The sequence below is a fragment of the Vulpes vulpes genome, chromosome 9 (assembly GCF_048418805.1).
Source record: "Vulpes vulpes isolate BD-2025 chromosome 9, VulVul3, whole genome shotgun sequence".
NCBI classification, from domain to species: Eukaryota; Metazoa; Chordata; class Mammalia; order Carnivora; family Canidae; genus Vulpes; species Vulpes vulpes.
Window position 1 is genome coordinate 31375984 of NC_132788.1, and position 25663 is coordinate 31401646.

Here is a 25663-nt window from a genome sequence, read left to right on the forward strand (position 1 = left end):
CCTTCCCACTCTCTAACTCCTATCTCAAAAGCTCAGGTAACTGATAAGCTAATGCCAAGATCCTTTTGAAGAAGGGAAGAAACTGAGTGGGCAGTAGCCTTTTGTCAGGCTCAAAGAAAAGACAGAGCACATTTATATGATAATACTTTTTGCTCTGGCATATGCATGAAGTAGGTTGTATTATTATGCCCAAGCTTACAGCAATTTTAAGGTATTTTGCTGTAGGTCAGCAGTGGTTAGATGACATTGACAAATGTGTGAACTGACAGAATTTGAGTCTATCACAGTTCATGTTTTTAACCATCATAATATACTGAATGCCCACCATTATATACCGATGAGCACTGCTGCAGATGATATGTATTAAAAATGGTATGGCATGTCAATGTCATTGACGAGGAGGTATGATCCTCTATTGGTGAAATGTTTGTTGCATTTTGGAAGATGAGTAGAATTAAGAAAATGAGTGAATCATTGGATAGTTTATAAACCACAAGTAGTTATCATGGCTAAAATGATAACCACTGGCAGAGATGAGAATAGGTATGGCTAGGTCACAAATGGCCTTCTCTGCCATGCAACAGAATAGAATGTGGATTATATTATGAAGCTAATGGGAACATTGAAAGATTTATGTGGTCTTTGATGTGAAAGAGGCTGTTAAAAATTTTACTCTGTATTACAGAGAATAGACTGGAGTATAGAATAGACTGAGAGATATAATGACAAATTAGGAAACTCTTGGAAGTCCAGAGTCAAGAGAATGTGAGCTAAGGCAGAAATTAAAGGGATAGTTAGAGAGTTAGCAGGAGGTGGATTGGTAATTTGACAGTCATTTGTATTTGGCAGAATAGAGAAAGAGGCAAAGATAACTCCCAGCTTGCTGACTTGGGTGGCTGATTGTGATCAGTAACTGACCTAGGAATAAGATCATGTAGTAAAAAGAATGATGAAGTCAGGTTTATAAATTGAAGTAGTTTTGCTACATAAAAAATGGAGTTGTCCAGATGTCAGTTGAATACACGTAGATGTTCAAAAAAGAAAGGGCTACAAGGTTGATTGAGATTTGGGAATTGGCAGCATATGTTAAAGCCTGGAATGAGAAGAGAAGGAGGACCAAAGAATGAATCTTTACAAAATATTGACATTAGTGATGAGCCAAGGAAAAGAAAAGCATCTGAAAAATAGTGAAGCTTGATTGGAAGAACCCAGGAGAGAGTGCTGTTATAAATATGAAAGAGAAGAGAGGTTTTTTTAATGTGTGAATTATAGAACATATTTGGTGGAATATTATGAATACTATATGGTCAATTAAGAATAATGTTTTTAAGAAAAAAACGTTTTTAAGGATATTAAATGTGAGAAGAAACTCAGAATATTAAAATTAATTAATATGCTGGTTAAAGTAAAACCAGAATAACTATAGTAAAATTCCAGTTTTGTAAAGATAAAATCTGTATGTATTTATATATATAGGTGGAAGAGAATAACCTTCGACTTTAGGGGTGTCGGTGGTTCAGTTGTAAATCATTTAAAAGTTTTCTACAGTGAACATATGTTTTTATGAAAGAAAAAATATTTACATGGATTCAGTCAAGATAATTTCCAGTGGAAATACTAATTGCAAGGTTTATTCCAAAGGGTCCGTTTGAATTGTGAACTAAGAAGTCAGTGGTAACCTTAAAATTTTTCAGTCTTAGTGGGATCAGAAACCAGATTGTGGTTAGAAAGTAAATAGGAAAAAAAAAAACCATATAGGAAGAGGTCATGAATATAAAAAGTATGCTTTCAACACACTGATAAAAAGACATTAAGGTGCCTGGGTGGTTCAGGTCAGGGTCCCAGGCCTGGGGTGGAGTCCTTCATTGGGCTCCCTGCTCAGCAGGGAATCTGCTTTTCCCTCTGCCCTTCCCACCTGCTTGTGATCTCTTTCTCATGTTCTCTCTTCCTCTCTCAAATAAATTTTTTAAAAAATCTTAAAAAGCATTAGCTAGGGAAATTAGACACAGGATTTTTTAAAGAAAAGAATCTTACAGCATAGTTGTGTGCTGAAGGAAGAGAAGATAGATAGTTTGACAACATGATACTTTTTCAAAGCATATTAATAATTTCTAAAGACAGGTAGCCCCGGTGCGCAGCGGTTTAGTGCCGCCTGCAGCCCAGGATGTGATCCTGGAGACCCGGGATCGAGTCCCACATCAGGCTTCCTGCATGGAGCTTGCTTCTCCCTCTGCCTGTGTTTCTCTTTCTTTCTCTGTGTGTCTCTCACGAATTAAAAAAAAAAAAAAAATCTTAAAAAAATAATTTCTAATGACATAATTCCATGTTTATAATCAACTATGGTTAAAAATGATACGCTTGTTATTGAATATTATCACTTGCAGTATAGTAACAGGACATGCTTGAATGTAGAGTATGAGCTCAAATATTTAATACTGTGTCTGTGTATTGAGTATGTAAACAAATGTGTAGAAATGATTGGCCCTTTACAGAACAAAGCTTTTGATTTGGAATTTAGCTAACCTCAAAGCAGTTTTAGATGACTAATAAAAACATAGCTGGTCTCTGTTTTGAATAATTATGTATGGGGTTTAATTGCTTCCTTCTGTTCTCAATGAATGTTTTGGTTATATCGATATAGGAAAATTCTAGGGTCTATCTAAGTTTATCAGCTAGAAATGATCAGTATTTGCCAAACAAAATTAAGTGGCACCTGGATATTCCTAGGTAAGATGCTAATGTAGCCTTAGTCATTCTTTAAACTTAGTACATTAAATGATGAACAGGGAATCCTGCAAAACCTGGCAGCTATGTATGGAGGCAGGTCCAGCTCTTCAAGAGGAGGGAAGCCAAGAAACAAAGAGGAAGAGGTATGCTTCCCGCATGTTCGCTACCTCCGTCACATAGCCATTTTTGAGTTTATTGCCTTCCTTTCTTGCATGGTTTAAATTCTTAACAATTATTTAAGGATTTTGTAGGTCTAGAGGGACCTGTTAATATAATTTGACTGACATGCTGTGTCATAATTTTGCCCCATAACTGATATTCAGTATTCTGAGTTCAATTTCTTTTCTTTTGATAAAATTAAAAATTTATAATGTATTTCTTTTCAGAAATAAGTTGTTCTAAATTAAACACTTGAAAGCTAATATCACACTTTCCATTAACCAGATTTTGAAACTTTTATTTCTTGTATTCAGATTAACACTTTTCTTTAATTTAAAAATTAAGCAGTAAAAATGCTGATAATTTTTTTCTTTAAATTAAAATATGTGTTTTTTTCTCTCCTTGTAGGTTTATCTGGCAAGACTGAGGCAAATAAGACTGCAGAATTTCAATGAACGCCAACAGATTAGAGCCAAACTTCGTGGTGAAAAGGCAGGTTGAAAAGTAATTTTTTAAAAATATTTATTTATAGATTGATGAGAGACAGAGAGAGGCAGAGACATAGGCAGAGGGAGAAGCAGGCTCCCCATGGGGAGCCCAATGTGGCACTCGATTCCAGATCCTTGGATCACGTCCTGAGCTGAAGGCAGACACTCAACTGCTGAGCCACCCAGGCATCCCGGAAAATAATTTTTAAAAAAGTAATTGAATGACATTATAATAGATTAAGATTAAAATTGCTGTGCTACTGGGGCACCTGAGTGGCTTCAAAAGCATCTGCCTTTAGCTCAGGTCATGATCTGGTGGTCCTGGGATAGAGCCCCACATCAGACTCCCCGCTCAGTAAGGAGTTTGTTTCTCCCTCTCCTTCTGCCCCTCCCCTCACTTGTACACTCAAACCAGGAGTGTAAACAAAATAAACAAAACCTTTTTTTTAAAAAAAATAAAATAATACTATGCCACTAACAGAATCTGATGGAGTCAAAGTCAAAAATCAGAAAACTATACTTAGAAATAAAATAAATTTTATACATGGGATTTAAAATTGATAAGAGCATTTTTCCAGAGGAATTCTGAGAGGAAACTGTAAGTAATACACATGGCCATTTTGTATCATTTTATTTTTGTTTTTTTTCCCATTCATTGTCCATAAGAATTGGTAGTTGTGGATAGTTCACTTCTCACTGTGAGAGAAAATTAGCAGTGTTGAACAATTTACCATTTTATATTTTTAAGCGTAAGTTTATTCATATTATCTTCCACAGAGCTCTGCACTGATTCACAGCTCTGTCCTAAGTGGTTTGTCTCCTTACTTTGTAGAAAGAAGCTGATTATTCTGAGGGACAAGAAGGAAGTGAGGAGGCTGACGTGCGGCGTAAAAAAGTTGAAACATTTAAGGTATAGACTAGAAAGATACAGGTTTTCTTTGAGAAAATGACAACCTAGGGTAGAAAATTGTGTCTTGCATAATTATTCTCTTGCCTAATTTTTCATTCTCCTTTCTTCCTCACTGGTTTCTGAAAAATAGTGTCTTCCTCTCTTCGTATCTTGTATTTATGGAGAGCAATTTGTTGAAATCATGACAGAAGTTTATAAAACTATTACACAAGTAACCTAAAAAGAAAAAAATGGTAACCTTAAAAATGAAAAATATAATTGTCCATTTCTGTGAAGACAAATTAAGTCTGTATATAATAACCATAGTTTTAAAATTTTTACATTTGTATTTCCATTAAAATGTGCCTGTATTTGTTTTTATTCAACAAATACTTATTGAGCAGCTGCTGTGTGTTGAGCCTTGATTTTGGTGCTATGAATATAGAGTGAGCTTCTATTTTTACTCTAGAAATTCTCCCCCCATACCCCCAAGTCCTCTTTTTGGGCTACTAAGTAAATCTCTTTATAGACCTAAAAAAAAAAATGTATACCCTTCTTTCTGGTAACTAATTTTGTTGATTGTTTTTATTTTCAGGCCCAAGCAAGTGCACGAGCTTCTGTACTAAAAGAACAATTAGAACGAAAGCGAAAGGAAGCATATGAGAGAGAAAAGAAAGTATGGGAAGAGCATGTAAGATTTAGCTCTTATTCTTGATCCTGGTCATGTTAATAATATCCCTGTCTCCTACCGGCTAGTATATCACCATTATAATTATGTAATTCTTTTCTTTCCCATTTTTTATTCTCATTCTTTCTCCTTCTCCCATCCCCTGCCCCTGCTCTCCCTCTCTATCACCCTGTCTTTCATATTTAAGAATGATCAATATGGAAGTTATTCTCAAGTTTGATTGGGAGTGAGAACCTAATTATTTATTTTAGTTTTTCTATTGCCAAGTACCTAATCAAAGTCCCAGCATCACTCAATGCCTGTGCTTTCCTTCTGCCACTGATTTATAAAGCTACCTTTATATGTTAATATAAATACCTACACATATTAAATTATTTTACAAACTAGAGAATGAGTCTATAATATACATGCATCAAGCTCTCTTATACTCCATTATTCCGTCTGTTCAACCATTGCCTCATTGTATTAGTACTTATGGATTTTAAAATATATTTAAATTCTGATAGAGTTCTTTACTCATTTCCTTTTTACTCTTCTTTTTACAGTGTTTTCCTTAGTTAAAATCCTTTTTCTTTACCAGATACATTCCTGGGTAATTTTTGTCTTTTTTTTTTTTTTTTTTTTCCTTTTCCTTTTTAAATTCTGTTGAGGTGTGCCTGGGTGGCTCAGTCAGCTAAGCATTTCAGTCTGGATTTCAGCTCAGATCATGGTCTCAGGGTTTGGAGATGAAGCCCTATATTGGGCTCCTCACTTAGTACAGAGTCTGCTTCTCTCTCTCTTTCCCTTTGTTCTTTCTCTCTTTCTCAAATAAATTAAGTAAATCTTTAAAAAAAAATTCTGTTGGAATTTTTTTGGTATTACCTTAAACCAAATTAATAAATTAATTTATCCAGGAGCATATTAAGTATTTACATTTACTTATTGGGTCTTTTATATCTCTTACACAGTTTTGACATTTTAAGCTCATACTTGTTATATTTCTTGTAAAGGTTATTTCTTGATGCTACCTAATTCTGTTTGTTTCTTTTTTTTTAATATTTTATTTAAATTCAGTTTGCTAACATATGACACCCAGTGCTCATCCTATCACAAGCCCTCCTTACTGCCCGTCACCCAGTCACCCCACCCACTTCCCCTTCTGCAGCCCTTTGTTTCCCAGAGTTAAGAGTTTCTCATGGTTTTTTTTCCTCTCTAATTTTTCTCCACTCAGTTTCCCTCCTTTCCCTTATGACTGCTTTCACTATTTCTTATACTATACATATGAGTAAAACCATATGATAATTGTTCTTCTCCAATTGATTTATTTCACTCAGCATAATACCCTCCAGTTCCATCCACATCAAAATAAATGGTAGATATTCATCCTTTCTATGGCTGAGTAATATTCCATTGTGTATATATACCACATCTCCTTTATCCATTCATCTGTTGAAGGACATCATGGGGGATCCCTGGGTGGCGCAGCGGTTTGGCGCCTGCCTTTGGCCCAGGGCGCGATCCTGGAGACTCGGGATCGAATCCCATGTTGGGCTCCTGGTGCATGGAGCCTGCTTCTCCCTCTACCTATGTCTCTGCCTCTCTCTCTTTCTCTCTCTGTATGACTCTCATAAATAAGTAATAAAAAATTAAAAAAAAAAAATGAAGGACATCATGGCTCCTTCCACAGTTTGGCTATTGTGGACATTGCTGCTATGAACATTGGGGTGCAGGTGTCTTGTCATTTCACTACGTCTGTATCTTTGGGGTAAATACCTAGTAGTGCAATTGCTGGGTCATAGGGTAGCTCTATTTTTAACTTCTTGAGGAACCTCCACACTTTTCCAGAGTGGCTGCACTAGTTTGCATTCCTACCAACAGTCCAGGAGGGTTCACCATTCTCACATCCTCTCCAACATTTGTTATTTCTTGTCTTGTTAATTTTAACCATTCTCACCAGTGTGAGGTGGTTTCTCATTGTGGTTTTGATTTGTATTTCCATGATGACAAGTAATGTGAAGCATTTTATCATGTGTAGGTCTTCTTCGGAGTAATGTCTTTCCATGTCTTCTGACTATTTTGTGACTGGATTGTTTGTTTCTTTGGTGTTTAGTTTGATAAGTTCTTTGTAGATCTTGGATACTAGCCCTTTATCTGATAAGTCATTTGCAAATATCTTCTCCCATTTTGTAGGTTGTCTTTTTGGTTCTACTGTTTCCTTTGCTGTGCAAAAGCTTTTTACCTTGATGAAGTCCGAGTAGTTCATTTTTGCTTTTGTTTCCCTTGCCTTCATAGATGTGTCTTGCAAGAAGTTGCTGTGGCCAACTGAGGGTTGTTGCCTGTGTTCTCCTCTAGGAATTTGATGAATTCTTATCTCACATTTAGATCTTGCAAGCATTTTGAGTTTATCAAATGTATGGTGTTAAGAGAATGGTCAGTTCATTCTTCTGCGTGTGGCTGCATGTGGCTGTCAAGTTTTCCCATCACCATTTATTGAGGAGACTGTCTCTTTTCCCAGTGGATAATCTTTCCTGCTTTGTCAAAGATTAGTTGTCCATAGAGTTGAAGGTCCATTTCTGAGTTTTCTATTCTGTTACATTGATCCATGTGTCTGTTTTTGTTGCCAGTACCATACTGTCTTGATGATCACAGCTTTGTAATACAGCTTTAAGTCAAGCATTGTGATGCCCCAGCTTTGGTTCTCTTTTTCAACATTCCCCTAGCTATTTCTTTTATTTCTTGATGTTGTCTGATTGCTGAGGCTCGGATTCTTAATACTACATTGAATAATAGTGCTGAGAGGACATCCCTGCCAAGTTCCTGACCTTAGGGGAAAGGCTCTTAGTTTTCCCCCTTTGAGAATGATATTCACTGTGGGTTTTTCATAGATGGCTTTTATATTTGGATATATCCCCTCTATCCCTATACTTTGAAGAGTTTTAATCAGGAGTGGATGCTGTATTTTGTCAAATCTTTTTCTGCATCTATTGAGAGGATCAGTATGGTTCTTGTCCTTTTTTAATTGATGTGATCTGTCACATTGGTTATTTTATGAATGTTGAACCACCCTCGTATCCCAGGGATAAATCACACTTGGTCTGGTGAATAATCCTCTTAATGTATTGTTGGATCCTATTGGCTGGTATCTTCGTGAGAATTTTTGCATCTGTGTTCATCAGGGATATTGGTCTGTAATTCTCTTTTTTGGTGAAGTTTTTGTCTGGTTTTGGGATCAAAGTAATGTGGCCTAATAGAATGAGTTTGGAAGCATTTTTCCATTTCTATCCTTTGAAACAGCTTTAGTAAAATAGATATTATTTCTTCTTTAAATATTGGGTAGAATTCCCCTGGGAAGCCATCTAGCCCTGGACTTCTGTGTTTGGGAGGTTTTTGATGACTGCTTCAATGTCCTTCCTGGTTAATTGGCCTGTTCAGGTTTTTTATTTCTTCATGTTTCAGTTTTGGTAATTTGCAGGTTTCCAGGAAATTCCATTTCTTCCAGATTGCCTGATTGTTGGCATATAGTTTCTCCTTGTATGTTTTTAAAATCTTTCGTATTTCGTTGGTATTGGTTGTGATCTCTCTTATTTCATTCGTGATTTTATTAATTTGAGTCTTTTTTCTTTTTAATAAGTCTGGCTCTAGGGGTTTATCTTATTAATTCTTTCAAAGAACATCTCCTCGTTTCGTTGATTTGTTCTACAGTTCTTCTGGTCTCTATTTCTTTAGAAATAGAAATAGAAAATAGATTAGAATTGTGCTCTAATCTTTATTATTTCTCTTCTGCTTGGTTTAGGCTTTATTTACTGTTCTTTCTCCAGTTCCTTTAGGTTTAAGATTGGCTTATGTATCTGAGATTTTCCCAATTTTGGCGGGGGGAGGGCTGTACTAAGACGTATTTCCCTCTTAACACCACCTTTGCCATATCCCAAAGATTTTGAACAGTTGTGCTTTCATTTTCCTTAGTTTCCTTGAATCTTTTTAATTCTTCTCTAATTTTCTGGTTGACCCATTCATCTTTAATAGGTTGTTCTTGAAAACCTCCAAGTGTTTGAGTTCCTTCCAAATTTCTTCTTGAGACTGAGTTCTAGTGTCAAAGCATCGTGTTCTGAAAATATGCAGGGGACAATCCCAGTCTTTTGGCATCAGTTGAGAACTGATTTGTGACCCAGTGTGGTCTGTTCTGGAGAAAATTCCATGTACACTTGAGAAGAATGTATCCTTTGTTGCATTATATACTAAGAATGTATACTTAGTTGATATATACAATGTATATATCTGTGAAATTGATTTGGTGCAGTGTATCTTTCAAGGCTCTTGTTTCTTTGGTGATGTTCTGCTTAGAATATCTGTCTTTTGCTGAGACTGCCATGTTGAAGTTTCTTATTATTAATGTATTATTATCTATATATCTCTACTTTGCTTATTTATTGATATAATTGGCTGCTCCCACATTAGGGGCATAAATATTCATAATTGCTAGGTCTTCTTGCTTGATAGACCCTTTACGTTTGATATAGTATCTTTATCTCTTATTACAATCTTTGGTTTAAAAAACTAATTTATCCAATATGAGGATTGTTACCCCAGCTTTCTTTTGAGGATCATTTGCATGGTTCTCTACCCCCTCATTTTTAGTCTGGTGTCCTTAGGTCTAAAATGAGTCTCTTGTAGACAGCATATAGATGGGTCTTGCTTTTTCATCCAGTGTGATACCCTGTGTCTTTTGACTGGATCGTTTAGTCCATTCATGTTCAGAGTAACTATTAAAAGATATGAATTTAGTGTGATAGTATTACCTATATAGTGCCTGTTCTGCAGATTATTTCTTTGGGTTCCCCTTTCACTTACAGGGTCCCCATTAATATTTCTTGCAGAGCCAATTTGGTGGTCACATATTCTTTCAGTTTCTGTCTATCCTGGAAGATCTTTATCTCTCCTTCTATTCTAAATGACAGCCTTGGTGGATAAGGTATTTTTGGGTGCATATTTTTCTTGATTACTATCCTGAATATAACATGCCAGCCCTTTCTGGCCTGCCGGGTCTCTGTGGATAGGTATGCTGTTGATCTGATATTTCTCCCCATATAAGTTAGAATCTCTTGTCTTGAGTTGCTTTTATGATTTTCTCTTTATCTCTGAAATTTGCAAGCTTCACTGTTATATGTTGGGGTGTTGATTGGTCTTTTTTTATTTTGGGAGGGTCTTCTCTATCTCTTGGATATGAATGCCTGTTTCCTTCCCCAGATTAGGGAAGTTCTCCACTATGATTTGTTCAAACTTACTTTCTGGTCTCTTTCTCATCTTAGGTCAAATTCATAGGTGTTCAGGATAGTTTGAAAGTTATCTAGCTAAATTTGGGGGACCAGATGAAACAAGGACCTCTACACTTCTGCCATCTTGCCTCCTATCTCTATTTCTGTTTTAAAAGGTTTTTTTTTTAAAATGAATATTGCTGATATTTCAGGAAATCATTGATTTTTGCTTATAATCAAGATGTATATCATAACAGTAATTCCTGTAGTTTATTGTATGCTACACACATTATAACTACTGCACATATTTTGCTTTGTTTCATCTTTATAACTTTACAAAGCAGATAGAAAGGGTAAAACAATTAGATGAAGTTACAATTCTGGTAAGTGTCAAACAGGGATTTGAACCTGGGGCTGCTTTGTGTCTTTATTTTTATGCACTTACCTTAATTTCTTTAAGCTTTCTTTAAGCTATACCTTTTATTGTTATTTTAATTTTTTTTACACTGGCCAGAACTTCTAGAACAACATTTAAAAATAATTGGGATAGTATTTTGTTCCTGGTTGGTTTTGGTTTTTTGTTTTGTTTCGTTTTATTTAAATTCAGTTATTTGATGTATAAATATATTACTGATTTCAGAGGTAGAGTTCAGTGATTCATTGGTCTTATATAATACCCAGTGCTCATTATATCACATGCTCTCCTTAATGTCCATCACCCAGTTACCCATCCTGTGTATTTCATTTCTATCATTGTGTCATTCTTTGGGCCTGTCATAGGGGCCTGTAAGGCTTCTGGTGGACACACTCCCCATCTCTGACTACCTCAGAATGTTCCTATCCTTAGTCTTGCCATATAATCTCATCCATTTAAATAGACATAGCATGAGATCAATTTGGAGTCATGCTCCCCATTCCAAGTGACACTAGACATAAACAGTGTTTCAGAGGGGTCTGTAAGATATGTTTATTTAACATGAAAATTTTAAGAATATCAAGGAGAATCAGGATTCCACTTATGCTGAGGGACCCTAATTTCAAGGCTACTATTCTGAGATCTTCCTAGAGTTAAGCTAACTTCCCCTAAGCAATAGAAGCAAAAGTTTCACAGGTGGTGGTGGTGGTAATGGTAGAGGAGCAGGGATCACCTCTGGAAGCTTGTACACCCATCCAGTACCCTTTCAGGAACATCCATATTATTAAAATGCAGTCCAAGAACCTCCGCCCCTCCTTAAAAGTCTTTGCTTTCTAAGCCATTTAAACCAGTACAAAGGCTTTTTTTCCTCTATATGTATTTTCTCTGTTAATGGTGGATCTGTTTTATATAGTTCTAAAGTGCACAAAGGATAGCTTTTATGACTGTATTATAGAGAATACTCATTTCTAGTATAGTACAACTTTGTATTTCATCAAGTTCTTTCAGAAATTTTTTTTACACTTAAAAACTTTATATTTAATTATTTCTCAAATATTTAAATTCAACTTGCCAACATATAGAATAACACTCAGTGCTCATCTCATGAGCCCTCCTTAATGTCTATCACCCAGTTACCCCATCCTCACCACCCACTTCCCCCCCGTTTCAGAAATATTTTTGTGGTGACAGCATCAAACTGTGATAGTGGGCCTGACTTTTCAGGCACAACAGGCAAGTAACCCAGTTTCATTTGGGGGAATTAATTGTGTTCTTTTGGTAAGACTGTGAAATAAGAACCTGCCTATCCTTCTAGCTGAAGAATAGGCAGGTCCTCTAAAGTAGATCAGTTGAATTGTCTCCCAGGGCTTGAAGCTTGAGCTTCAAAAATAACAAGACTACCATAGGATTTGAAGTTTATTTAATCCAGTAAGAGAACATGATCAAACAGTGAATTAATTTATGTTACCTAGATTCGTCCATGCAGCTACTCTAGTTCCTGTCCTTTTTGGAGGGCTTCCCTTTCCTTACAGTTCTTTTCTCTCTTCTTTTCCCTTCCTTCCCTCCTCTATTCCTCCAGAATTGGTTTGTATTACTTTCAACTGAAGAACCCTGATTTACCTTGTAAAATGCTTAGCATGGTATCTGGTTAATAGTAATACAAATACAGTCATTGGGAATTCTGTGGCTCATGGCATTTCAAAGTTAAGAAATGGTTTGGTTTACCAAATGCATTCTTATGTAGTGAGAAAAAAAAAATGAGTCTAAGAATCAGAATACTTGACTTTTAGTCTCAGCTCTGCCAGTTAATTTGCTTGTTTGGAAAACTGACTGAATGTCTGTCGTCCTACATTTGCTCATCTCCTAAATGGAAGGCTTGGTCTCCAATACTGTTCTGTATAAGTTGCTTAGAAAAATAGTCTTTGGGGGGGGCAGGGAAAAAAAAAGAAAAATAGTCTACATGATTTAAGTACTTAAATCTAGTTTAATCTATAGAGAATGGTTTAAAGTTATTTTATCAAGTAATTTTTTCAAAAGAAGGTCTAATTTAACATGATATAGGTATAGTAGTATGGGGACTTCATATGTCTATATTTACTTACTGACCATTACCATAACTCAAGAGTGGTTAACATATTATTCAGAGTTAGAGGTTAGCATTATGAACTTCCTGAAATGTTAATTTAGTTTGGTTGTTATGTATATTGATTCATTTTCATTCAGTAAGACCACACATCTTTCATTGGATTGTCAAATGTATCTTTGATCTAACAAATGGTAAAAATCACTGCCTTAATTATTCTGATTCTTTGGCATGTAAGACCCATTTTATAAAATTTTCTCTTTGACATATTTCAGTGTAAAAATTATAATACAACATAGAACTTTAATATGAAGAATAATTTTCATGTGTGGTGATAGAGTTTACTCCAATTAATACAGTATTGCCTTTCTTGATTGGTTGGCATATATACTCATATTGTAGTGAAACATAAGGAAGATAGATTGAGTTTTTTAGGAGTAGCAATGTATTTAACAATTAAAAAATAAAAAACAGGGAAATTATGTCTTGATTTGCTGAGAAACTATTTTTGAGTATGAGGTCTTCCTTTTTCATTGTGTTTATCTCTTTAATGTCTATTTCATTTTTGTTTCTATCTTTGTCTTATATTTTGGATCTGCCATAAAGTTCTAGAAATCTTCCTTCAGAGTGGAGAAATACTTCCCCCTTCTGGCCACCTTGCAGTGTTCTTAATGTTAGACATCCTTATAAATATATTATGAACTAGCAATACTAGTTCATAAAAATGATTCAGAAAAAATACTTTTATATTTTTGGTTCTTCAAAGACAAGGTTTTGAAAGGTGAGATGTGAATTTGATAAAATTTAACCATGTTGTATCTTTAAGCTATATAAAATCATGTGTGAAATTGCTCTATATTCAAAATATGAAATCAGGCCATTTAATATTTTCCTGACATACATAAAATCTTTAAATCATTCAGGATATAGAAATGAAATACTGTTTATCTGTGCCTCAAGAATAGGTAAACAGTTTCATGTGTTTATAAACCTGGCCTCACTATTTTGTGAAATTTTGTCATTTGTCATTTGGTGGCACTGCTGTTTAATTTTTCAGAAAAATTAAACATACATTTGACAGATAAAATAGCAATTTTACAGTGATAATTAAAAACCTTTTATGGGGGATCCCTGGGTGGCGCAGCGGTTTGGCGCCTGCCTTTGGCCCGGGGCGCGATCCTGGAGACCCGGGATCGAATCCCACGTCGGGCTCCCGGTGCATGGAGCCTGCTTCTCCCTCTGCCTATGTCTCTGCTTCTCTCTCTCTCACTGTGTGCCTATCATAAATAAATAAAATTAAAAAAAAAAAAAAAAACCTTTTATGGTGATATAAGCAATATAGGAAAGGCTTGGATTTATGAACTTAGAAGAACTCCTGAAGCAGTTTATTTTTTAAACTTAACTATTGAAACTTAGGTCAGTGCTTTATTTCTGCTGCAATTTTTTTTAAACTTTGTATTTTAAAAGAAGTGCTCAAAATGATGTAATTAGGTGGTCAATTTTAACAAAATTTTTTATGTATCCTTTTTTTGAGGCTTTAATGTTTTTATCTTCTGTGAAACGGTGTTTTTTTCATTTCTGTGTTTTTTGTCATATTGGATGAACTTTCTGAATTAAGAACTTAGTCTAGTGTTTTCTCTAAGTTGTTATTTTCTATCTCAAGATCTAGTTAACATTGACTAGCCTTAACATTCAGGTTATGAATAGTATATCCATGATGTTTATGTAGAAGATCCAGCTCCTATTGAGTAATCAGTTAGTTGTGTGTGTTACCTGAATTTATAATGATGTTCCAACATCTCAGTAGTTACTCTGAATTACCTTTACATTTTTGTTATTAAGTAATTGGAAGACTTAATAGGGCAGTCTCCTTGTCTTTGTTCTTTGGTTTAGATTTTGTTATGTCTTTCTCTGTATGTTTTATTATTATTATATTTTATTATGATGATGATCTGTTTAGTTTAGTTGACCCAGGGGAGAGACTAGTATATGTTTGATTATGGAATATGAGCATTTAAAGAAGGCTGCTGAAGATTATTACTATGAAGGTGCCAATAACTTTGTCTTACACATTGAATCAGATTATCTTAGACTGTGTGTGCCAGTCATTAGCTATATACATGGCAGCCAGATAGATTTTGAAACAATACAAAGCAAATTTTTAATAGTAATAAGTGATATTTTCTACATTAAAAACTTCTCTTGATTTAAAGAAATGTTTCTGTAGATTCAAAGATGAATAGTATGAAGAGAATTTAGTAGAGATTTTCTATGTTTTAGCATAATCCCTACTGTACTGAATTTGATTATCTTTGGTCTCATACCCAGTTTGACTCATGGCACTTTATCAGTAAACAGATTTTTGTCTCTGTTACTTTAGGTTTATCTTAAGGTTGAAATTAATACAGAAATATTTCTTTCATATACTTAACAATTTAATAACATAAGGTCAAGATAAAGGATTTTCAATTCCTTTATGTGACTTTTGCTATTCTTTAACTAAAGATAAATTGGTTAAATATTCCCTAGAAGTTTTTAAGTTTTTCTTAGGCCAATACGTCTGCAGTTTCAGAGTGTTAATGCCAGTGTTTGTTTAAATTGTGTATGAATTATGTGTGCATGTGTATAAGCATTAAAAAGAAATATAGAAAATGAGATATAATAAGTTGGCATATTAGGATATAGGTGACTTTTTTCTTTTGTTAAGAGTTTGCTTAAGATTCCTATTATAAGCATCTGCGCAGTAATTTCGGAAATGAGTTTAAGATCATCTTCATAAGCATAAATGAAAATTACATCCTAGTCTGAGAAAGGCAGTTGGTGTTATTCTTTGGCAAAATTGGTTAAATTCATGTTATCTCTCTTGTTTATACAATTAAATCACTCTTCTGATCATTCTTTTAAAATCTTACATTTTTTTGAATTTATAATGCCAAGTATTTGTCTTTCAGGTTTCTGCTTCTTCTCAACTTTTGTATTATAAAACCTTATGCAATGCAAAAACTTTGTTCTGATTATGCACAGATGGGAGGTTTTTGTTTTTATTTGGCATTCAAGAGATTAGAAACTTGTTTTGGGGCAAAGCCAATTTCTTCATTTTGTCAGGGTCTAAAATCATACTTTTAGTGTTTAAGCCAAATAACCTTATTTAATAGAAACTAAATAAATGTTTTCTGAACTGAAATTACTACCATTTATTAGGAACACAACTGTGCACTTTACATAAATTATCACATTTAATCCCTACAGTACAGGGACAATGAGTACCGCATTCCTATTTTAGAAAGAAAAAGTTTGAAGTTCAGATAGGATAAGAACCAATGAAACCCTGGGTGGCGCAGCGGTTTAGCGCCCGCCTTTGGCCCAGGGCACGATCCTGGAGACCCGGGATCGAATCCCATGTCAGGCTCCCAGTGCATGGAGCCTGCTTCTCTCTCTGCCTCTCTCTCTCTCTCTCTCTCTCTGTGACTATCATAAATAAATTAAAAAAAAAAAAAGAAGCAATGAAAAATCACAGGACTAGTAAGTGAGAGTTTGGGGATTTAAGTGTAGAACTGTCCTGTTTGAACTATATTTTATGACCTCCTTAAACAATGAATGACTGTTCAAACTGGCTACCCTACAAAGGCCACTCTCACCATCTTCCCTCCTGGCTTTACACAGTTAGTGCTTTCTCTGGTTTTATTTTGTTTGTTTTTCCCCAGACCATTTAGCACACATCTATCTACTTTTAGTTCTCTGTAACATACTGATTGATTTATGTTTCCCTTTCTCATATGGTTTATAATCCTGTGAGAGAAAGCATTGTATGAGCCATTTTGTTTTGTTTTTGTCTTGTGTTTGTTTGAAAATTATTGCAATTAGTTCTGGTCTACAATATATTAGGGTTTTTTTGCAACTTTACTGAGATATATTTGCAAATAACATTGTGTAGGTATAAGATGTACAACATGATAGTTTGATATATGTATATATTGTGAAATGATTACCACATTAAGTCTAGTTAATACATCTATCACTTCACATAGTTAACGTGTATCATTCAATTTGAATATCCGTTATTTAGCACTGTGCTTGGCACTTAATACATCTTTGTATTGATTAATTTGTATCAAATATTGCATATTTGTTTTCTCACAAAAATCACATCAGATTTACTTAATTAAAATAGAAAACAGGGCACCTGGTATGCCTGGGTGGCTCAGCGGTTGAGCATCTGCCTTTGGCTCTTCGCGTGATCTCAGGATTGGTGATCGAGTCCCACATCAGGCTCCTTGCAGGGAGCCTGCTTCTCCCTCTGACAATGTCTCTGCCTCTCTCTGTGTGTCTCTCATGAATAAATAAATAAAATCTTAAAAAAAAAAAAAAAGAAAGAAAAGAAAAGAAAAAAGAAAACAGGGCACCTGGGTGGCTCAGTCAGTTAAGCGTCTGACTCTTATTTTCAGGTCAGGTCACGATCTCAGGGTTGTGAGATGGAGCCCTGTGTCAGGCTCTGTGCTAGACAAGGAGCCTGCTTGAGATCCTTTCTCTTTCTCCTCCTCCCTTCCCACTCGTGCACATGCAAGCTGTCTCTCTCTTTAAAAGAAAAAAAAGCAGAAATCATTTAAGTGAATTTAAACATTCATTTGATTATACAGTGGATAAAAATAATACATGGTTAGACAAATATTTACTGATTTAAATAAAATGATAGAATTTGTACATCCAAATTGTTTCCTTCAAAATAATTATCTAAAGAAATACCATACTTTTCTAAAAATGCTGCTATTTTTTCAGAACCAATTGGAACTTGTTTTTATTTTCTCAGAATTTATGGTACCTTTTTTGAATATCCTGTATGAAATAAGACCATCATAAAGCTTCAAAATATCTCTATGTAGTCTTTCAAGGAGATAATACTCAGTTGTGTTAGCTTTAGATTTTTTGAGTTGTTTATAACAATATTCTCAAATATCAGTATACTTTTTCAGTGGTGCTCAACTCTGGATTAGAACAGTGTTTCTGTCTTTTTTTATATAAAGATTTAATTTTTTAGAGTAGTTTTAGGTTCACAGCAAAACTGAAAGGAAGATACAGAGATTTCCCATATATCCCTTGCCCCATAGCCTCTCCCATTAATCAGCATCTTCCACCAGAATTGTACATTGTTGCAATTGATGAACCTATATTTATATATCATGACTCAAAGTCTATAGTTTATTTTTTATTTATTTATTTTTTTTTTTTATGATAGTCACACAGAGAGAGAGAGAGAGAGAGGCAGAGACACAGGCAGAAGGAGAAGCAGGCTCCATGCACCGGGAGCCCGACGTGGGATTCGATCCCGGGTCTCCAGGATCGTGCCCTGGGCCAAGGGCAGGCGCCAAACCGCTGCGCCACCCAGGGATCCCTATAGTTTATTTTATAGTTCACTCTTGGTACTGTCCATTTTGTAGGTTTGGACAAATGTATAATGACAGGTATTCAGCATTATAATATCATACAGAGTATTTTCACTGAACTAAAAATTCTGTGTTCTGTTTATTCATTCCTCCTACCACTCCTCTCCCAACCTCTGGCAACCACTGATCTTTTTTATTGTTTCTATAGTTTTACCTATTCCAGGATGTCATATGATTGGAATCATACCAGTAGCCTTTTCAGATTGACTTGTTTTGTTTAGTAATACGCATTTAAAGTTCTTCTAACTTTGCATGGCTTGATAATTCATTTCTTTTTAGCACTGAATAATATTCCTGTTTGTACCAGTTTTTTGTTGTTGTTGTTGTTTTTGTTAATCTAGTTACTGAAGGACATCTTGGTTACTTCCAAGTTTTGGCAATTATGAATAAAACTGCCATAAACATCTATGTACAGATTTTCGTGTGAATATAAGTTCTTAAATCCTTTGGGTAAATACCAAGGAGTGTGATTGTTGGGTCACATGGTGAAAGTCTGTTTAGTTTTGTAAGAAACTGCCAAATTGTCTTCCAAACCATTTGAATTACCATCAGAAATAAATAAGAGTTCTGGTTGCTCCACATCCTCAGCTGGTGCTTCAGTGGTTTGAATTTTAGTCATTGTAGTAGATAAGTTGTAGTATCACATTATTGTTTTAATTTGCAGTTCCCACATGACATATGTGTAGCAACTTTTCACATGCCTACTTGCTGTTTGTATTTGTCTTTGGTGAGGTATCTATTCAGATTTTTAGTTCATTTTTTTAATTAGGTGGTTTGCTTTTTTATTGAGTTTTAAGAGCTCTTTTTATATTTTGGTTAACTGCACTTTAAGTCTTTCTGTCTTTTGCAAATATTTTCTCCAAGTCTGTGGCTTGTCTTCTCTTGACAGTTATCTTTCAAAAAGCAAAAGTTTTGAATTTTAGTGAAGTCCAGCTTATTTATTCATCGTTCATGATTGTACTTCTAGTGTTATATCTAAAAAGTATTGCCAACCCCAAAATCATCTGGGTTTTCTCCTATGTTACCTTCTGGGGAGTTTTATAGTTTTGCATTTTGCATTTAAATCTATAATGAATTTTGAGTTAATTTTTGGTTTAAAGTCTTTGTTTAGATCCCTTTTATTTTGGCCCACAATGTCTAGATATCGCAGCACTATTTGTTGTAAAGACTCCTTTTTCCATTAACTTGTCTTTGCTCCTTTGTTAAAGATCATTTGACTGTGTTTATGGGAGTCCATTACTGAGCTATATTCTGTTCCATTGTTCTGTTTGTCTATTCTTTTACCAGTGCCACACTGTCTTTGTAGTAAGACTTGAAGAAGCTGGGTAGAATCATTCCTTGAACTTTTGTTCTTCAATACTGTGTTCATTATTGCCACCTTCTTTTGAACAACATAGATATTAGTATAAAATGAGAGTCCAGACAAGATATTATAATTGTATTGCTACCTCAATAAATGTTGCAGTCGAAATGTATACCCCCCAGAAATTTTTGTTTAATTGTTTGAAGGAGAGAAATAAGTAGGGAGCAGACTTGCTATGAGTATACCTGTAAATGCCATTTCCTTATATTTAGTAATGATTCCATATCTTATTTCACAGAGTATAAATGATAAGATAAAGATGAACACATATATGAATATAACATGATATTTTTTAGTGAAGTTAAATTCTTGTTACCTGCACTTATCATTTCTTCCATGCTTCCATTTCTTCCATTCTTCCATTATGTTGACATTTTTGTAATGAGGGTTCATGGTAGGTGATTGATGTTCAAACTTTAAGAAGATTGTGCCAAACTTTCAGAATTTGCACAAGCATTTCTTTTTGAATTGTAAGATTAAGAAGTAAAATATTTTTTTCTTCCCATCAAATGTTGTAATTAAAATTAAAGTGAAGGGACTGATGTCTTAATTTTTTACAAGTCAGGATTTTTTTAAAAGATTACTTAATGAAACATTGTTAATGAAATGGAAAGGAGTTAGTACTACAGGAGACATAATTATGTTTACATCTGAGGCCAGAGATGTTTCTCTCTTTTCTGATCTTTCCTCAGACCTAGCACATTGTCTTGCACAATAAAAATTGAGAAATGAAAACACTGTACCTTTAGATAGAGTCGATAAATAGTGATCCTATATATACCGTTTTATCTCTTCATACAAATATCAATTTGCAAATGTATTTAAATTCTTCATTATAGTTGGTGGCTAAAGGAGTAAAGAATTCTGATATGTCTCCACCTTTGGGACAACATGAAGCAGGTGGCTCTCCATCAAAGCAACAGATGAGATCTGTTATTTCTGTGACTTCAGCTTTGAAAGAAGTGGGTATGGTAAGTAAGTTTTCTAAAATTTAGAACTCCTCAAAGCTAAAGATTATCAGAAGGATTTAAATTTAATGAGATTACATTAATTCCTAATGTTTCATTAAGTTTTTCTAGTGAAAAAAAAACTTCTTAAGATTTTTGTGTATGGTTTACTGTGAGTATTGGAGCCTCATTACTCATGGGTTTATACATCAATACAGAGGTTTATACATAAAATACATAAAAATAGATTTAACTGTCTCTCATTTTTACTCTAAAAGAATATTGAACACTTGACAGGATGAGCAGTGGATGATATTGGCAAATTAAACTCCAATAAAAAAATAATTTAAAAAATTTCAAAAATGTGAACACAAAAAATAAAAATAAAAAAATATTGAATAAAATATATACAGAAATGTACAGAAAATAATGCAACATTTTTGTACCCCAGCTCTTACAATTAACAGATATTTTTTTTTAAAAAAAAAACATTCATTTTTCTCTAAAATAATGTCTCTTTGGTACTTTAATTAATTAACTCTAGGAATAAAGTCCAAGATATGTTTACATTTATTTTTAAATCTTTGATGTAAATTGAACACCAATAAAAAATAAATTTATTATTAAAAAAGTTACTCAAAGAAAACATAAAATAAATAAATAAATCTTTGATGTAACAAATGTTAGAGGATTTAATATAATTATACTTAACCCGCCAATTACTTCTTTTATCTCCTGCTTATGAATCTCTGTCATGCTATATGGATAATGAAACAAAGAACTGTGGGCAAGTAAAAAGTTTAAACTTAGAAGTATATGTCAGGTGTTCCTCTAAGACATGAAAACACTGTTCTAGGATTAAAGGAAATGGGCTCATGATGTGGAATTTCAGCCTAGAATTCAACACACAGGAGGGAAAAAGTCTATTGAATCATTTAACATATTAATCTGATTTTCTCTTGTCTTTTTAATTAATGTCTCTGCCTTTTAATTGCTGAGTTTCATTAAGTTTTTACAGTCAAGACTGATATTAGTACACCATTTTTTTATAGCCTTTGTGTTTATTTTGAAAATAAGACTGAGTAGGAAAATACAAGTTTCTTGGTCACTCTCAAGAATTTCATGTAAGAAGCTATTTTTTTTTTCAAGAAGGTTTAGTCTCTTTTTCTTTCTGATAATGATTTTGTGTGTGCTGCGTTGTTCACTTCAACTTTAGATACCACTGTGTGGTTTCCTTCCTGTACCCAGTCTCACATCTCAACTAGCTGTTCATCTCTCTGGTTGTAGCGACTGCTAATTCCTGACTACTTTATTGGGTAAAATCCTCTTTGTCTCATTTACATGTATTTACTTTAAAACTGACCAGTATACTTTTTTGTATTTTAATCAAATATTACAAAATTTGAGGTAATCTGTGTCATGAAGTGCTTTTCTTTATGTATTGTCTTGGTAAATATTGTTTACTTAAAACCTTGAAAATTACTCTTTCTTACTCTGCATCTTTCAGGTACTTTTTTTTTTTTTTTTTTGCTTTCATAGCTTTCATAACTACTAATTTCTTCTTTTTGTGTGTTTAAAAATTCTTGTTGGTCTACATCACTATGATTGTACTAATCAAAAGACAGAATTTTTATTATTGTTGGTCTAAAGGGCTCAGAACTTATTATTTCTTTGCTTATGGAGAGAAACCAATTCTCAATTATGTTTAGTAGTATGGCTTAATAGGAACATATATACATTGAAACATAAAGACAGCATCAAAATAACACAGCCTAGCTAGAATTATTTTATCCACCAAAACTCCCTAGGTTTAATTAAGAGTGTATATAAGTTGAGGCACCTGGATAGCTCAGTTGGTTAAGCATCTGACTTTTGATTTTGACTGAGGTCATGATCCAGGGTGATGAGATTCAGCCCTATGTTTGGGCTCTGTGCTGGGTGTGGATTTTCTCTCTCCCTCTCTCCTTTCCTTGCATGAGTGTACACTCTCTCTCTCTCTTAAAAAAGGGCAGGAGGAGTATATGAGTTAATTTTCTTTTTATTTTTACCACTGACCTAAAATTACCAAAAATCAGATGCCAAAAAGGAAGAGTATAAATATGTGATCAGTAATCTAAAAATAAGACAAATAATTGAGAATTGGCCGTTCTGTTTTTAAGTCTATTACTTGATTATTTTTAACTATTTCTCATTTCTGATAATGAAGGAAGTTATATTAACATTTTACAGGGATAAAAATATTCACAAGGAGCAATTTAATGGAAAACAAAAAGTAACAAAACCAAAATTTTTAAGGTAGACATTTAAAATAGCATTTTTCTTACTCTGTGACTATCTGTATTTATAGGATAGAAGTTTAAGTGATGCCCAGGAAACCTCAGAAGACATGCAGAAGACTAACAGTGCTATTTCAGTAAGTACAATTTTCAAACTCTTTCTGTCAATCATTTTACTTAATTGTATACTTATTAAAGTTTATTTAACATTTTAACTGTTTCAGAGTAAGCGGGAAATACTACGTAGGTTAAATCAAAATCTTAAAGCTCAAGAAGATGAGGAAGAAAAGCAGTGTCACTCTGATACATGTGAGATAGTTGTTAATGAAGATGCCAAAGAGCATGAAAAAGAAAAATCAGTTTCATCTGATCGCAAGAAATGGGAGGCAGGAGGTCAACTTGTGATTCCTCTGGATGAGTTGACATTGGACACATCCTTTTCTGCAACTGAAAGTATGTATAAAATGTTAATATTCTGTGTTGGCCTAGCACACTTGTAAACTTGTAGACTGGATACTTGGAAAGAAAGAACAGGTAGAGGGATTGAGGAGAGGCTGCAAAGATTTATTTGTATGTGAAAAATAGAGAAAACTATTCATCCTTAAGAAACACAAGGATTTCGAGGAACATGGGTGGCTCAGTGGTTGAGCGTCTGCCTTTGGCTCAGGTCATGATCCCGGGGTCCAGGGATTGAGTCCTGCATCGGGCTCCCCACAGGGAGCCTCCTTCTTCCTCTGCCTATGTCTCTACCTCTCCTTATATGTCTCTCATGAAAAAATAAATTAAACCTTAAAAAAAAAACCACAAGGATTTTTTATTACAAAATTATGTGGTATGAGAGAGAGGACTAATGATACATATTTAGATTGTATTACATTAACTCTTTCTACCAGTTGTATTACTTTAATCTGTTACTAGGAACAATTCTTGATGAGAACCAAAGTAGCAAACTTTGACAGTATCTCAGAAAGATCCCTTAGGTATGTAGTCAGAGGTATCAAAAAGATCTCACTTAAAGATTCCTTTATTCAGCAATAATTATTGAGCAACTATTTTCTTTTCTTTTATTTTTTTAAGATTTTATTTATTTATTCATGAGAGGCACAGAGACACAGACAGAAGCAGGCTCTGCTCAGGGAGCCCGATGTAGGACTTGATCCCCCAACCTAGGATCATGCCCTGAGCCAAAGGCAGACACTCAACAACTAAGCCACCCAGGTGTCCCTGAGCAACTATTTTCTTGCATTGTCCAAGTTACTGAGGAAGATACAACAATAAATGAAAACATGTGCTCTTGTGGTGCTTACATTCTGAAAGGGCAGGTCTGATTGTCAACCAACTAAATTTAGTTTTAAGTAATTTTTTTAATGGACTATTTTCTTAGAATTCTTTCTTGCATTGGAGAAAAGCTCAAAGACTCCAAACTATGGTGTCTTTTATTTTGGTTACTCAGCAGTTCTTTATTGAATCTCATTAAATGCCACATATTCCTCAGCAATGAAGATACAATAATGGTTAAGACATAGTCCTCCTTAATGAGCTTAGGGCCCGGGGGAGAGGGAGACAAGGCAATTATAATTGATAAGGAATATACTAGAAATAATTTTAGGCTACTGTAAGAATATGTATCAAGACATAAATTGGAGTTGAGGAACCCAAGGAAATGATTTCTGGAAAAAAGAATGAGTCGAGGGATAAGTAGTTAACCAAAAGCTAAGCCAAGTGTTTTAGGCATAGATGAACTAGAACCCAGATGAAAGAGCATGTAAAATTCAGGGAACTTGGTATAAATCAGCATGGATGGCAAAGTTCAGAAGTCAAGTCAAAGAATGGCAAGTAAGAAGCCCTAGAAGAGGTAAGGAGGGATGATCATGAAGGGTACTGTACATTGGCTCTTTCAAACAGTATAAACTTGCTCTGAGTGCAGAGAGCAGTCTTTGAAACAAGGGTTAGTAAATGTTTTCTGTGAATGGCCAGATAGTAATTATTTTAGGCTTTGCAGGCCGTAAGGACTCTGTTGCAGCTTCTGTACTCTGTCACTAGAGTGTAAAAGCAGCAATAGACAATATGCAAATGTTTTAACATGGCTGTGTTTCCAGTAAAATTTTATTTACGGGTATTGAAATTTAAATTTCTTAACATTTTCTTTAACATCATCAGTTTCTTTTCTCAGACCTTCTGTTTTTCGTTGTTGTAAAGAGTGTTCATGATTGTTTCCTAGAAATACTTTATAATAACTTTTAAAACCCTTGTTAGATAATTCAAGTATCTGTGTGATATTTGTGTTGGTTATTAGTCAATAGACATCTCCCATAAGATAATCATCTATCTTCTCTCATGAGAGTTGTACTGTATGTTTTGTGTTCCCTATCATGTAGCATAGATCTTATACATGAAAATTGGTCATTAATTACATAAATATGATGAACACAACTTATGTTGTGAGATCTCTCGAGTGATGGAGCTGTAATGATTTAGAACACCTCTGAGGCAAAAAAAATTATCACCAGTCTTATGGTGAAATGAAAGCAAAAGTAGAGAGGTTCAAGTAAGTTTTATATAAGATGAAAAAATCCTGCCACATTTTCTTTAAAAGTAGGAAGAAAGAATATATGCAGAATAAAAACAGAAGAATTGGGTAATTTTGGAACTCCTAGGTGGCTCAGTGGTTGAGCGGCTGCCTTTCGCTCAGGGCGTGATTCCGGAGTCGAGGGATCAAGTCCCACATCGGGCTCCCTGCATGGAGCCTGCTTCTCCCTCTGCCTGTGTCTCTGCCCCCCCCCCCTTTCTCTTTCACTCTCTCTCTCTCTCTCATGAATAAATAAATAAAATCTTAAAAAATAAAAAAATTAAAAAATAGGCTAATTTTGAATGATTTATATAGACCTTTCAAAGACAAATATATCAGGACATATGAGATACCTTATTAAAAGCACTTTTATATGAAAAGCTAGGA

At 34.4% G+C, this 25663-nt stretch overlaps 1 protein-coding gene across 50 annotated transcripts in view; it reads left to right on the plus strand.

Moving 5' to 3' along the window:
• Window positions 1-25663, plus strand: part of NEK1 (NIMA related kinase 1) — a 222362-nt gene that overhangs the window by 114182 nt on the left and 82517 nt on the right. For 22 of the 50 annotated variants that reach the window (XM_072719687.1, XM_026017537.2, XM_072719701.1 and 19 more), the window contains 7 exons: window positions 2787-2870; window positions 3295-3378; window positions 4207-4284; window positions 4859-4954; window positions 20324-20455; window positions 22779-22844; window positions 22932-23160. In XM_072719687.1, the coding sequence (XP_072575788.1) occupies window positions 2787-2870; window positions 3295-3378; window positions 4207-4284; window positions 4859-4954; window positions 20324-20455; window positions 22779-22844; window positions 22932-23160 (769 nt within the window). Of the gene's footprint in view, window positions 1-2786; window positions 2871-3294; window positions 3383-4206; window positions 4285-4858; window positions 4955-20323; window positions 20456-21647; window positions 21789-22778; window positions 22845-22931; window positions 23161-25663 lie in introns of those variants that run through there. The other 28 variants (XM_072719696.1, XM_072719692.1, XM_026017539.2 and 25 more) reach the window with 5 other exon arrangements.